At 52.4% G+C, this 13604-nt stretch overlaps 1 protein-coding gene across 3 annotated transcripts; it reads right to left on the minus strand.

Moving 5' to 3' along the window:
- Window positions 1-1150: 1150 nt before the first annotated feature.
- Window positions 1151-12470, minus strand: SCNN1B (sodium channel epithelial 1 subunit beta). Of its 3 annotated transcripts, XM_085514115.1 has the most exons (14): window positions 12241-12470; window positions 9311-9401; window positions 9083-9195; window positions 7976-8291; window positions 7519-7712; window positions 6627-6730; window positions 6034-6197; window positions 5656-5763; window positions 3878-3995; window positions 3534-3609; window positions 3291-3348; window positions 2900-2961; window positions 1751-1826; window positions 1151-1674 (listed from the first exon to the last, which is right to left on the minus strand). In XM_085514115.1, the coding sequence occupies exons 1-14, from the start codon at window positions 12453-12455 to the stop codon at window positions 1258-1260; spliced, it is 2112 nt and encodes a 703-aa protein (XP_085370241.1). In that variant the 5' UTR covers window positions 12456-12470; the 3' UTR covers window positions 1151-1257. The 3 variants fall into 3 exon arrangements, with proteins under 3 accessions (XP_085370241.1, XP_015732497.2, XP_085370242.1); XM_015877011.2 differs by having other exon boundaries at window positions 9083-9401; window positions 12241-12366; XM_085514116.1 differs by lacking the exons at window positions 9083-9195; window positions 9311-9401; window positions 12241-12470 and having other exon boundaries at window positions 7519-7677; window positions 7976-8113.
- Between the last annotated feature and the right edge of the window lie 1134 nt (window positions 12471-13604).

Here is a 13604-nt window from a genome sequence, read left to right on the forward strand (position 1 = left end):
CTTCCACCTGTGTGTGTGTGCAGGCTGGGACCCCTCACCTGTTGGAAACAGAGGAAACGGGCTGTGCAAATGGCAGTAACAGAAATGGGCAAAACAACAGTGAGCTCCGCAAGAAGCGGCTGCGTCCAGGTCAGCGTTTCACCCCACCTGTTTTGGTGCCCAGTTGTCACAGTTGGGTGCTCAGTGTGCACGAGATGAGGTGCTTTGTGCTATGGATGTGTGTCCAGACATGGGAGCGCCGTGGGAGGTGGTTGGTGGCAGCTGGGCTCGCTGCCTCTGTGGGCAGCTCTGAGACCCGCGGGCAGGGAGGTGCTGGGACCCGCGGTTGCTGTGCTGGGAACCATGCCCAGGACATCATGTTCCTGGCCCTGTGATTTACCCACACGATCATGTTTCCTCTTGAGGTTGTGCACAGGTACTTCAATAAAGCAGATCATTGGTGTGGAGGAGGAGGTGGTGGTGGTGGTGGTGGGCACAGTGGCCCTGGGGAATGCATGGTGTGAACCCAGCCAGGCATGGGAACCAATGTTCCCAGATCAGCCCCTTGCCCACGAGCTGCTGCTCAGCGCCTGGTGCCAGCAGGAACTTCTCCAATAGAGACTTTTCAATGAATTTGTTTGTTTATTGCTGAGAATAGCACTGTGAATGGCTTGGCACTTCCTCCCTGCACCTGAAGCTTTATCGCGTCTGGAGTATTTATCTCTGACACACATTAACTGGCATGCCCACCTGCAGGCAGCATTAACAGTTCCTGAGCAGCAAACCCAGACTACAAACAGAGTGTGCGAGGCCTCCAAGCAGCAGAGGGATGTTCTTTCCACTCTGTTTACATTAGCGTCACTTAGACATGGAAATACCATGACCTCAAGCCAAAAGCAGCTTAGATCCTGTGGTCCCAGTTCAGCTCTCAGTGCAGACCCCTTGGAGCACTGGGCATGCTGTCCCCAACCAGTGGGCTGTAGCAATGCCTGCCTGCACTGCCAGCCAGCACTGCCTCCTTGGCCCCAGCATCTTCCAGCTCTGTTGCTCCCAGAAGCTCAGCACCCACTGAGCCGGAGCTGTGCACAACCATGTTGTGTTGTAGAGAAGTAGCAACCCACTCCTGTATACTAGAACCAATGCATACCAGCTCCAAGAGCATGATGCTGACTGAAATTTACTACAGGATTTATTAGATAGAGCTTCTTCAGTGAGTGTCTGAGGGAAGGGGAGGAGGTGAGGGCTGCTGGCTCCCTGATTTGGATGGAGCTCTGATGGTCACTCAGCCCAAACCGAGACATCCCCTTGGTGGTTGGCTGCAGGATGCTGCTCTTCACCCTCAGTGTCACTGTCTGTGCCCGGGTTGTGCGGTGTCTGCACACGCAGTGAGTCGTAGTTGGGTGGGGGGGTGCCGGGCTCAGGGGGCAGTGCCTCTCCCTGCATCGCAGTGCTGGTCTCCTCGTGCTGGAAGCCCAGGTTGGTGTGAGCCTCCACCAGCTCTGACACTGTTGGTGGCATGTCTGGGTACCGTGCCTGCGCACGCTTCTGCTTCAGGCCCTTGCACCAGCTGATAATGTTGATTACGGTGATCCACAGTGAGTCGATGATGATTTCCCCGAACTCAATGAGGCACAGCACGGAGCCCCCCATCCAGAACCCAAACTGACCTCCCAGGCTCGACAGCAACCACACGATCTGCAGGTAGGAGCAGGGAGGAGGTGTGATTAAGGCCGAGCTCATGGCACTGCACCAGCACCATGTGGACACTCACCGTGGTGGCAGCTGACTCTGAGATGGTCCGGTAGTTGTACTCCTGGAAGTAAATGTTCAGCTTGATGATGCCATTCCTGTAACACACAAAGTGGGAGCTCCAAGCAAACCTGCACTGCAGGTGTCCCACGCGTGCATCTCGTCTGCACGTGGGGATGGGCTGCTCCAAGCCATGCTGTAACTGCTTGCAATGCAAACCTCTGCCTGGTGCAGGGAAAGGTTAAGAAGTGCTCCTGGCTGTGAAGCACGTGCTGGGGGACAGATATGACTCTGCTCCTGAGCAAACACGTGTGCACCCAGAGCCTTCTGTGGGGCTGTCTGATTGGGTTTTCCCTACCTGCCTTAATCAGTGCAGAGCTCCTGCTCTGTCCTGGCTGCTTGTGCTGTGTGGGTATGGAAGGAACTGGTGGCCTGAGTCCCAGCTAGTCTTTGCTCGCTATCTGCCCTGCACTCAGTGGGTCGCAGCACACATACAGCATGTGGGAGCCTGGGTGGTGCTGGTGGGTGTTTGCTCACCGTGCACAAGTTGAGCATCTCTTTGTTTCGCTCTGTTTTGTTTCCAAGGCCCGGCATGAGGGCAGGACTGGGTTAGGGCTTTGTACCACCCCAGAGGGCTGTGTTGCAATGTGTGGGTTAATGCAAGGCCTCCACAAGAACTGGCTTGTCAGGCAGGCTAAGCAGTGAGTGCTGTGGGAGCTGTCTGTGCTCCCACATCTGGCCATTCCTTTCCTCCCCATAATTCAGGGCTTTGGTTATCAGTGGATAACTCATCGGTGCAGCCCCGTCCTGCTACTGTTGGCAGAGCCTACATGGGTATAAAGGGCCACATGCAGCCATCCAGGAGCTGAACCCCAGCAGCTCAGCGCTTCAGGCTGCTGCATGCAACCAATTGGGTATGTGTGGTTAACATTCCTTTTGCTTTAACTGCATGTTTGGGTTTGTGTCTGGCCCAGCTCATTCTGATGGGGAGCAGAGCAAGTGCATGAAGCGCAGCTGAGGATCGCTTTATGTATCTTCCAGGCAAGCGCGTGCCACAGCTTGTTCTCCCGTCTGCGTTAGCGCGTGTGCTCTGGCTGGTGGCCAAGGCTCATGTAAATCTAATGTTAACAGGCGCAGTAGAGAAGATAAAGTGGTTGTTCCTTTCACTTACCTGTCCAGAGTCACATTTGTTGACATATCCCTTTCATAAGACAAAATATGGAAAATCCAGTCCTAGGAAAACAGAACTCGTTCAGAGCCAAGGAGCAGCATTCTGGCTGAGCACTTGCCAGGGCAGGAGCCCAGCGAAGGAGGAAACCTGTCCTGAATAGTCCTGTTCTAATGCAGCTCTGTTGCATTAACAGCACGAGGAAGGGTTGCGCAAGGCTGTGCCACCGTAGCGTTTCACCCCTGGTGCCAGGCTCTGTTTGCTGGCTGAACGTGTGTAATTGAGCACCGAGGCTCTGGCTACCTGAACATTAGCTCTAAAAATACAGAGTGATTCACGCGGTTACCAACAGGTGGTTATTAATGGCTGCTTCAAAACAAGAAACTGGAGTTACCTCGGAAGCCTCAGAGGGCCAATCTGCCATGGAGATGGTCATCTTGTACTGCGTGTCACTGGAAAGAGGAAAGGAGAGTGTGAGTACTGGGCTTCCCCTGTTGGGAGTCACTGGGACTTCAGTGCTGTTTAGACAGCAGCCCCATGTGGGTTTCTGCAACTTTAAAGAGGTGAGGATTGATGGGAGATGAAATGCAGGATTCCCTCCACCGTTACAGCTGCCAGAAGTGGTTTAAGCACTTACTTGCACGTTTCCTTACAAGAGTCAATGCAAATTTGTCTGTGCTTTATGCTGGATCTCAGTGACGAATAGCAATACGCTGTTTGGTGAGAAGAAGTCACAGCATTGGTTTAGATAAGAACCCCACTTACTGGATTGTGTTAATTCCCCCTACTCAGTATTTCAATATGAGCATGCTGCACGAGTTTGCTTTCTTCCCTCTAAGAGAAACTCAGAGCGGAGCAAGGGCAGTGCCAGCCAAAGCAGTTCAGCTGCAGGACTTGCAGCAGCAGCGATGCATGGTCTGATCCCTCCCTCCTCACTCGCGTGCCCTGGGAGCTGTGTGGTTGACTTTTCCATGTCCTTACCCCAGCCAGGGTTATCTTCGTTATTGCAGTAAGTTACTTCTTCTGGTAAAGGAAACATGTAGTGACCACATCCACAGGTTTCCGTCATGTGGTTCTGGAAACAGGAGCGCAGGCAAGCCTGGAAAAAGGGAACAGGGAGCTGCTTACAAGGGGAATGGACTTTCCTGTGTTGCTTTGAGAACTGCCCTGCTCCAGGCACACTCCTTACTCTGGTTCTCCTGCACAGAGCAGAATGCTCTGGGGCTGTGTGTGGTTAGAGGCCAGCACTGCTGTGGGGCTCTGCTGCTGCTGTGGGGCTGTGCTGTAGCCCCTCCAATCAGTCATCCAGTGGGGGATGCACCGGGATGATGAGGTGGGTGAATTAGCCAGCATGTTTAAAGTTGCTCTGCAATGACGCTTTTCCTTACAGTGCATTTTTACTACTACTCTGGATTTTAGCACATTTTAGTGGCAAGTAAAATAGAGGTAATTCTCCTTGCAGGTATAGAAGGAGTTATTGTAGGGTTTTGTGGCAGCGATTTAGAGATTCCAAAATGGAATAAAAATGCCTTATTTTATCCACAGATACGTGTTGTCTCCGGGCTTCCTATTGCGTGCTGACAAAGGGCTGGTTTTCACTTTAAAGCCAAGGCTTTAGGAACATTTTGACATAAAGAGCAGGTTTTAGAACTCGGAATGATCTCATCTGGGCATCTGCTTCTCTCCTGGAACGGAGAGCAGCTGTAGTGCCGTCAGCTCAGCGAGGTGTGACGTTAATCAGCAGAGATCCGAGTGGGATTTGTCATGAAACAATGCACAAAGCAATAACAAAGTCTATGAGAAGGTAATTGAATTGAAGAGCTTTGGCAAGGCAGGGCAAGTGGAGAGCGTCTGCGTGGCATGAAATGTGTGTAGAGTTTGCTATGGAAAAGGTTTTGCTGAGGGGTCTCTGAAGGGACATAATGATGTGGGCACAGGAGCATGGTGAGCATTTAGCAACTTCTAAGTAATAATGCAATCATTTCAAGTATTTACTTAAAGGTTATACAAGCATCTTAGAAGAAAAGGTGAAGTGATCCACTTATTGGAATTACATAAAGTCAGAAATATATATATATATGTCTAACCTCGCTAACCAAAGCCCTTCAGCCCATCTGAGATGTATCCCTCAGCCATCTGTAAATAACCCCAAAATGGTTTTGATGTTTTCCTTATTGCGGGGTCTCACCCTCAGAACTGCTTCTCCCTTCTGTTACAGCCTGTTACAAATTAACCAGCGCTCCCTGTTTGCACTGTTTTTATTAGGGAGTCAAGGTTTACAAACACTCAACTTTCTCATCCCAATTTTAAAGTGAAGAAAAGACAAAGCTCTGTCTTCACATCCCGCACAAAACAAGTGGCCTTCTCAGCGTGAGAAGGGACTTATTTCTCTTGAGAAGGATTAGGAGGAGCAGGGAGCAATCCCTGCAGCATTCATCGCAGCTGGGATAAACCCTATTCCTTGCTGCGTGAGCTGCATGGCAGTGAGAAAGGTGGTTATCTGCCAAAGCAGCATTACTAACCTCTTGATGTAAGTCTTAATAATTGTGTTATTAGGTTTTCATCCTGCGACACAGCATTATTTCCACCAGATTGTTTCCAAACCTGGGGCTGCTGCATGCTCAGACTCGAGTTCTGAATTACTGCGCTTCCTTTGCTGTTGTTGCTGAGGCTGTGGGAACCTGGCATGTCTGGCACAAATTGTAACTGTTCTGAGGATTTTCCTTAAAAGCCGTGTTTGATTTACAGTCCCGTTTTACCTGTATGGAATAGGAAGTATTGTATTCGCTGTAGAGGTTCTTTACTGGGACGTCAGACCCGTTCATGGTGCAGTCGCTGTAGGGATAGCCCATCCGCTCCAGCTCATCCTGCAGGAAAACCCAAACAGCAAAGCTCTGAGCTATGCCAGCACGCACAGGAGGAGCTACGCTTTCCAGGGCTCCCGTAAGGCTTTGATAAAGCACTTTGCCAGGACAGTTACATAAAAGTCTCCATAAACCGTTCCAGCCCACAGCTAGTGTGTGCCTTGACTCTTTTGGTTTGAGCCAGTTCAGCCAAGACTTAAAACAAACTTGGTTGCGGTCCCATCAGATAACATTATTCTCAGACAATCTGCTCTAGAGGAATGCCACACATACCACTAACACACCGATGGAGGTTTCTGTCCCAGCCATTGCATAGATGCCCTGATCCTTAAGGAAAGGGAAGCTCTTCTGTTGGTGCAGCATCAGCCGTGCCCCAGCGGCAGACGACAGGTAGGGGATGTAGTCCTGCTGGCTGATGTCCAGGATTAACTTCAGCCCTGTGACAGCAGGCAAAATAATCAGAGCAGGAAACTGGAGTCTTTGGTTAAACAGTACTACGAGCATCTTTTCCTCTCCCTGTGCACAGGAATCTCCATCCCTTGAGGGGAGAACCTGCATCTGTCTGTTGCATTGCCCTTATGTGTGCTTAAATAAATGGCAAATGCACAGAATGGAAGCATCCCATTGAATGTTCAGCCATTCCCTCATGCTTTGGCTGGTCAGACGTTATGCTTCTGCTAGCTGCAGTCACACCAATTGTCTCTATGCAGTCAAGTTCCCTGTTGGGAGCTTATCCCCCCCTGGAAAAGTTACTCCCTGCTCTAGTGATCTAGAGAAACAGACATCATAGATCTGTTACTGGTAACAGAAGTTCCCAGCACTTCTGTTCCTTTAACTCCTCCTGCTTCAATGGAGCTTTCTCTTACCAAACTCGGCTCCTGGGTTGGAAGAATTCAAAGCCTCTTTGTCCATGCCCCAGTTAAAGATGTAGCAGTTACCGTGGTCTGGGTGATAAATTTGGGTGAAATTCCTGGAAGAATCATACACGTCAAACTGTGACTCGGGGAGAACTTAAAGGTTATAGAATACTGCATCTGGTGAGGCTGGATTTGGGCAGCTAGGTCTGGGATTCGCTTTAAATTGCTTCATTTGTTCAACACTTGCATAGAAATTTCAGCTGACTTAATTTCAATCAATCTGCTGTTGAAAAGAAGAAAAGCCAGGTACTGGCATGGGCTGAAGTGCAGCTGGTGAGGATAACGATTTGTCGTAATGGAAAGGAATACTTTGTCATGCAGATGAGACCAAAAAATACTGGCTTGCTCTGAGCTCTGCTAACAGGCTTCGGCTGGTGTTACACCTCACTCTTGGACAATAGTTCTCTGTTGTTCTCTGTGCAGAAGTGGCATTGCTGGCAGGGCTGCCTGCAGCCTGAGCTGCTGCTGTGCACCCATGTTTATCAAAACTGTGTGTAAATTTGGCATTCACAAGAAACAGAGATGGATAAAATGCATCTCTTAGAGCCTTGTGAAAAAGAGAGTGAAATTGCTGGCAGCTGACTATTGCTAAATACCTCAGGAAGCCCTCATGGGTGTTGGTAAGTCACAAGCCAAACAGCCCATCCAAAACCAAGCCAGTGCTATCCTCTAATACTGTTACAGCCAGGATCATGTCCTGAAAGCCTCTGGGAACTGCCATTAGACTTAAGGACCAGTGGAGATCTTTCCATTAACTGAGATACAAAAAGGCTGTCACGCCTTTAGCATCCCACACCATCCCTGTGTGCCAGGAAGGGCAGGATGCTCAGCATCCACCTACTTGTAGTTGCAGGGTTCGGCCCCATAGAGACACGCCAGGATCATGTCTTCTGCCTGGTATCCCATCCTAATCCTCTCCTGCAGCGGCACTTTGGACAGGATGCTGGTGGACTGCAGGATGTACCACTCGGTCACCGCCTGCGCCGCGCTGGTGAAGTTCCTGTAGGTGCAGTTGTTGGAGCCCTGGTGGCTGCACTGGAGACACACACGGTCAGGTCTCCCCATTCCCCCCCAGGGCACACCCTGCTCCATGCCACCCCATCCACTGTCCTCGTGAGAGCAAACAGGGGAGCTGTGGAAGCAGCGGTCTCAGCTGGGTGTGCTCAGCAGACACTTCCCTGGGGCATTTCTCTGTTGGACAAGTTGGCCCCAGAAGTTACCAACCCGTGCTTACAGTGATCATCACATAGGGGCTTAGAAATACTTTCAGCTATAGGCTTTCTGCAGCACCCCCTTACCAGCTTCACCGCCAGTTTGTACTTCTTCTCCTCAGACGTCGTGTTGGTAGAGGCAGGAGGAGCAGCAGTCTGGTTCCCTGCAGCGCTCTGGTTGGTCTCAAAGATCTCCACGATGACTGGGTTGTCCTTGTCCTGCTCATCGATGAGCACCAGCGGGATCTGGTTCCAGAGCTCCAGGTCCAGCCCATCAGTGGCGTTGCTGCTGTTCAGCAGCAGGGGTGAGATGGGGTCCCCATGTGTGGGCTGCAGGATCCTCTCCAGCGCCGCCTCAATGAGCTTGTCCAGCTCCTTCAGCAGGGGCCTCACCTCTGAGTACCTGCAGGGACACATGGGGAGGGTAGCAGTGCATGGCAGCCCCCACACTAGGAACACCCCGTGCTGCAGATGTGCTGCACAGCAGCAGGATGTACCGGCAGCCAGAGCCACAGGGACCCTGTGCTGCCAAATCTGTTGTGTTCACACAGAACTGCACGGCTCTATTGCAGTGATTTGCTGTAGTTTACACAAAACACTTCTTGCAAGGAGAGAGGAAAAACCAACTTATCCCCATGTGTCAGTCGGGAGCATCTGGCCTTGCATGACTCTATTGCACGGGTATAAATTTGAAGTGACTCCACCAAAGATCTGTTGCTCCTTTGAAATCACAGCTGAATTATATTACTGTAGCTCAGGGCTGATACTGCTGTTTAACTAGCTGTTAATGGCTGAGTGTGTGTGATAAGAGAGACGTTCATGGCAAGGAAAAAGAAAGAAAGGGATTGTGGGGAGAGATCACGAGACTGATTTGGATTGTGACAAGTTAGTTGAACTTCAAGTTTTTTTTCTGAGCCAGGGAAAGTTTACAAGGAGGCAATAACCATTATTAGATTAACTGATACGGTAATGAGAACAGACAAACCCGCAGGTACACAAACCCTTCTCTGGATCTCAGCCAATTGTTTTTATATTGTGCTCATTTGTTTGCTTTTCTGTGCCACTCCGTGAGTCAAAGAACCATTTTCACTGATGCTCCTAATGCATCTGAGCCAGGAACAGACCCACGGATCTTTGGCCAGCAACACAACTGAGTGTGCTAATGTGGGGTGAGCTGGAGGAAGCACAGCTTACTTGAAAGGGTTGGCATTGCAGACTGTGACTGCTGGGAACTTCATGGTCTTAAAGCCAATAGAGAGCGATGAGGTGACGTTGTAGGAAAGGTAGGTGTTGATGAGGATTCCCCACTGCCAGAAGACCAAGGAGGCGAAGAGCAGCGTTAGGAAGAACCACATTACTTTCTTCTTTGGCCCCTCCTTGATGATGCGCTTAGGGCCATGCGTGTTGGTGTTGTCGCAGTACCAGACCAGCAGCTCCTTGTAGGTGTAGCCAGGGCCCTTCTGGAGGCGGTGCAGGGCCCGGACAAAATATTTCTTCAGATTCATCCTGTTGTCTGCAAGTGGGAAAATGAGGTCAGAGCAGCTGCTGGGAAACACAGGGCTTGCATTGCTGTGTGCTGACATGGCTGTGGGTCACAGCCTGGGGGGATGTGGGACAGACCATGGGAGCTGATCACAAGCTGCAGTGGGACTGGGCTTAGTGCTCATGGGGCTCAATGGAGTATTTCTTAAATGGATGAGGAGAAAGTATTCAGGGATACCAGAGCAGTGGTTGGGGGGGGGTCGGGTTGAGGATGTAGAAAGGGCAGACTCTTTCCCAGGACCAAGAATGCTGCTCAGTATGTGCTGCCTGCTACAAGAAGAACAATAGATGTGTGTTTTTTTTTTTCCCCACCAAATTCCTTTGTCTTTAAGATAATATCGGTATGTTTCCACCGCTCATGTGAGGGATGCTGCATATTTTACATTCATATTGTGAGTAAATAGAACATTTTGTGCTGCTGTTTTTAAGGCGAGAATTTGTGTTACTAAATCTTAATATCCTGGGGCAGGATTTCAAAACAGTCAGTTACCTGGAGGATTCCTCAGCCCTCAGCTGTGGGAGAACAGAACCAGAGATCAGTGTTGAGCCCATCACAGCATCTTGTGCTCATACAGTACTATTTCCATTGAGGCACAACCTGAGACACAAGGCAGCAAATGCTGCACTTTTGTATCTGAATGAAGTCCCTGCTGCCAGGCTTGAGCCTGCCTGCCTCTTTGTTCAGTTCTATGGGTGTCATGCACACATTTAGTCTTCGTCTTGAGTTAATTTCTGTTTAACTGCCAAATCTGAATGCGCTGTTCCTGGCTACTGACAGCAATGGGAAGAAGCACTGTGGTAGCAAAGGCAAAGCAGCTTCACATGGGGTTTAAGGATCAGGAGCCTCCCAGTTTGCTTCATCTGCTCAGCAGCCATACAAACACTGCACTGAAGGATGGCATTGTCACTTTTAAAGTTATGTTCATAGGATCATAACACGGCTTGGGAGATCATCCATTTCCAACACACAGGAAGGGTTGCCAACCCATAAAGCAGGCAGCAGCTCAGGCTGCCCAGTGCCCATCCATGGCCTTGGGCATCTGCAAGGATGGGGCACAGCTCTCTGGACAGGACCTGTCTGTCCTCTGAGTGAAAAACTCCCCCTGCCATCCAATCTCAGAGGGCACTGCCACTGCCCTCACCTCCCTGTGGCCACAATCCCAGCACCATCCTAATGAAACTCCTCCACCTCAGCAGTGAGATCAGGCTCCCACGTTACGAAATGACAGTGCTGGCTGTGTTTAGTTCGCTCCCGGCTCTTCCCAGGGCAGTCACCATTTACAGGAAATAAAGACATCAGCAAAACTCAGCTCACTGCTGGAAACTGTAGGGTGATACTGGGGCTATAAAATCACCCCAGCAGCGCCCAGCCCTGATACTGCAATTACTGCACACTTTCTCTGCTGATACATACTGCAGTCACCGCTCTCTGCTCACACACTGTGTTCTCCAGGGCTGCAGCAGCAGCAGCTGGTAGCAAGGAGTTGGCCATGTCCTCCTGGGGAGGGCAGTGATGCTCTCCAATGGTGCTTTTGCAGCTCACAGAAAAGGCTTTTACCCCATTGTAAGGTCACAGGATGGCATTTAGCAGGAAAGTGGAGTGGCACCACATCACTGCCAATGGAGCCCCCACGCCCAGGGTACAGCATGTCCAGTGGGGTTGGTTCTGCTCTGCTTTCTGCCTCTGCAACAAGGCAGCAACCAGCAGCTCATGCCTGCTATGTGCCTCCCAGCCTTTGCTGAGTGTGTGCAGCGCTGAGGAGCAGCACCAGGCAGAGGTGCAAAGCACCACCTGGCTCCCTGCAGTGGGTTAAGTGCCCCCATCTATCCCACCTCTTTCTGCCCCTCCACTTCCCACAGCATCACTGTCTCCAGGGGCAGTGAGAAGCCTCACTCCTCGCACGGCAGCACAGTCACATTGCTGAGAGTCAGCTCCGCTGCCGGGGCACTGAGCAACGCAGATCCCATGGTGCGGAGGGCCAGAGCCCCCGGCAGCTGCCCCCAGGCCCTGAACAGGAGCGTCCCCAAAGGCAGCGGACAGAGGAACGCTCAGAGAGAGCTGCGGTCTATTTCCATACCTCTTATCGGTGAGATTAAGGTATGAAAGCCGTGTGTAAATAGAGGGTAAATCAGTCCGGCTGCGCCCAGCAGCGCAGCGCATCCAGCGCGCCGCTGGCACCGGGAGCTCCGCCGGTGTCTGAGTGTCAGCCCGGCAGCTCACCCCGAGGGACTCCGTGACTGAGCGAGCGTTTCTCATCCCACAACGAATGTCAACAAAGAAATACGCTGAAATATTTTTTTCCTCCTTCTGCGAGCAGCGCTACACCTGCCGGGATGGTAACCTCAGCCTTAGCTGTGGGAGGCAGAACAGCACAGGCTAAACGTTACAGCTCGGGCTGTTCACAGATGCCTGGAGCTCCGCACCGCTCGGCTCCGAACACCAGCAGAACGCTCTTAACGCTCTTAATATTGAGCCTTATTGAGCCCCCTCCGCTCACCCCCAAGTAATTTCTCACGAACGCTTTAGCAGCCGACGTTGGGTGACCGGCGGCCCCGCACAGCGCTCCTTGCCCGGCTCCGCACGGCTCTGCCCGGCTCTCCGAGCACTGCGGGGCAGCCCCGCAGGAACAACCAACCCCCTCCACCCCCGTCCGTCCGTCCGTCCCCGGCTCCCACCGGGGCTCCGCCGAGCCGCCGCCTCCCCCGAGCCCCGCAGGACGGAGCCCGTAGGGTGGGAAAGAAGCGGTGGGGATGATACGCCGCCCGCAGCCGGCCCCGCGCTGCCCATCCCCGCCGCCCCCTGCCCGTACCTGCTCCGTCGCGCTGAGCCCCGATGCCACCGGGCCCCGCGGCGCCCCGCCCTTCCTCCCGCCCCGTGTCCCGCACGGCATCCGGAGCCGCCCAGCGCCGCCGCCCGCGCTCCTCCCGGGGCTGTTCCCCGCGTCCCGGCCCCGTGTCCTGCGCCTCCTCCGCTGCAGGCGCCTCCCGCCGCGTGTTTCCCAACGGGGGAGCGGCGGAGCCCCATTGGAAGGAGGCCCGCACCGGGGCCGGGTGGGCTGCGCTGTTAGTGCGCCGTGCCCGTATTGCCGGGGGGCTTTGGCACCGCAGCCGAACTGCACAGCGCAGACGGTTCCGAACGGCTCCATAAGATCGGTTATGGCGTTTTATTTTTATTTTTTTTTCTTTTCTTTTCTTTTCTTTTTTTTTCCCCCTCACTTTTCTGCTCCGGAGCTCCCCTGGCAGCTGTGTTTAGCAGCAGGACGCTGCTGGGCACGCTTTCCCGAGGGTGTTTTGTACATCGCCGCCTTCACGTGCGGACTATGGAGAGTGTTGATGCTTAAACAGAAGGCAGCGGTGGCCACCTCCTGCCCGGGACGAGGGACCTCCGCCTCCCTGACTCGATAGCAAAGCCGCAGTGCCGCGGTGTGGGGATAACGCCCGGCGCATCCCCATCAGGGAATGGGAATGAGGCCCTTAGAGCCATAAATCACCGCTCAGCGTTGTAAAACACAGTCGCTCCTTGTTAGGCAAAGTAACCACGGCACCGTGCTGGATCAGAACTCGGTCAGACCTTCTGGAGTGTGCCCACGTTTGGTTGTTTGGGAACAAAAGGGATTTTTATTTCTAAATTGCACAAGCGCACCTCCAGCCGTGAGGTCAGACGTGGAATGCAGGATCGTATTTAAGCAGTGTTTTCAGGTGAAGCCAGCACGAACAGGTTTGGTGGTGAACACCAGCACTCACCCGGCCTATAACCTCTGTCCTGTCAAAATAATTGCCCTTCTATTGCTGCTGATCTCCCTGCAGAACAATGTCTGCTAGCAGAACTGGCAGCCCTGATGGTTCAACACAGCCAGTGATGGAGGTGACCTTGAGTTTTGCTCGGCCTGCTGGCGTGTCCCTCACTTGCTTCTTGAGAGAGTTTATTTCATAAGCAGAAACCTGCTGCTAAAAACACAGCTGGGAGGCAGGCGGCGGTGCCCCCACACCACACCATTGTGCTCCCACTCTGCACAGCAGGGCATGCAGCGCTGCTGGTGTCTGCTAAACACAGCTGGGAAATGGGATCCGGGGGCAGCCTGTGCTGAAAGTATCAGCTGGCCTTGGTTGTGTCTGGGAAGGTGAAAATGTTGTAATGATGAAGGTGGAAAAGGCTCCTGGGGTGGCTTCTAGG

This window comes from Coturnix japonica, chromosome 13, assembly GCF_054131305.1.
Source record: "Coturnix japonica strain WE chromosome 13, WE-NBRP24, whole genome shotgun sequence".
Taxonomy (NCBI): domain Eukaryota; kingdom Metazoa; phylum Chordata; class Aves; order Galliformes; family Phasianidae; genus Coturnix; species Coturnix japonica.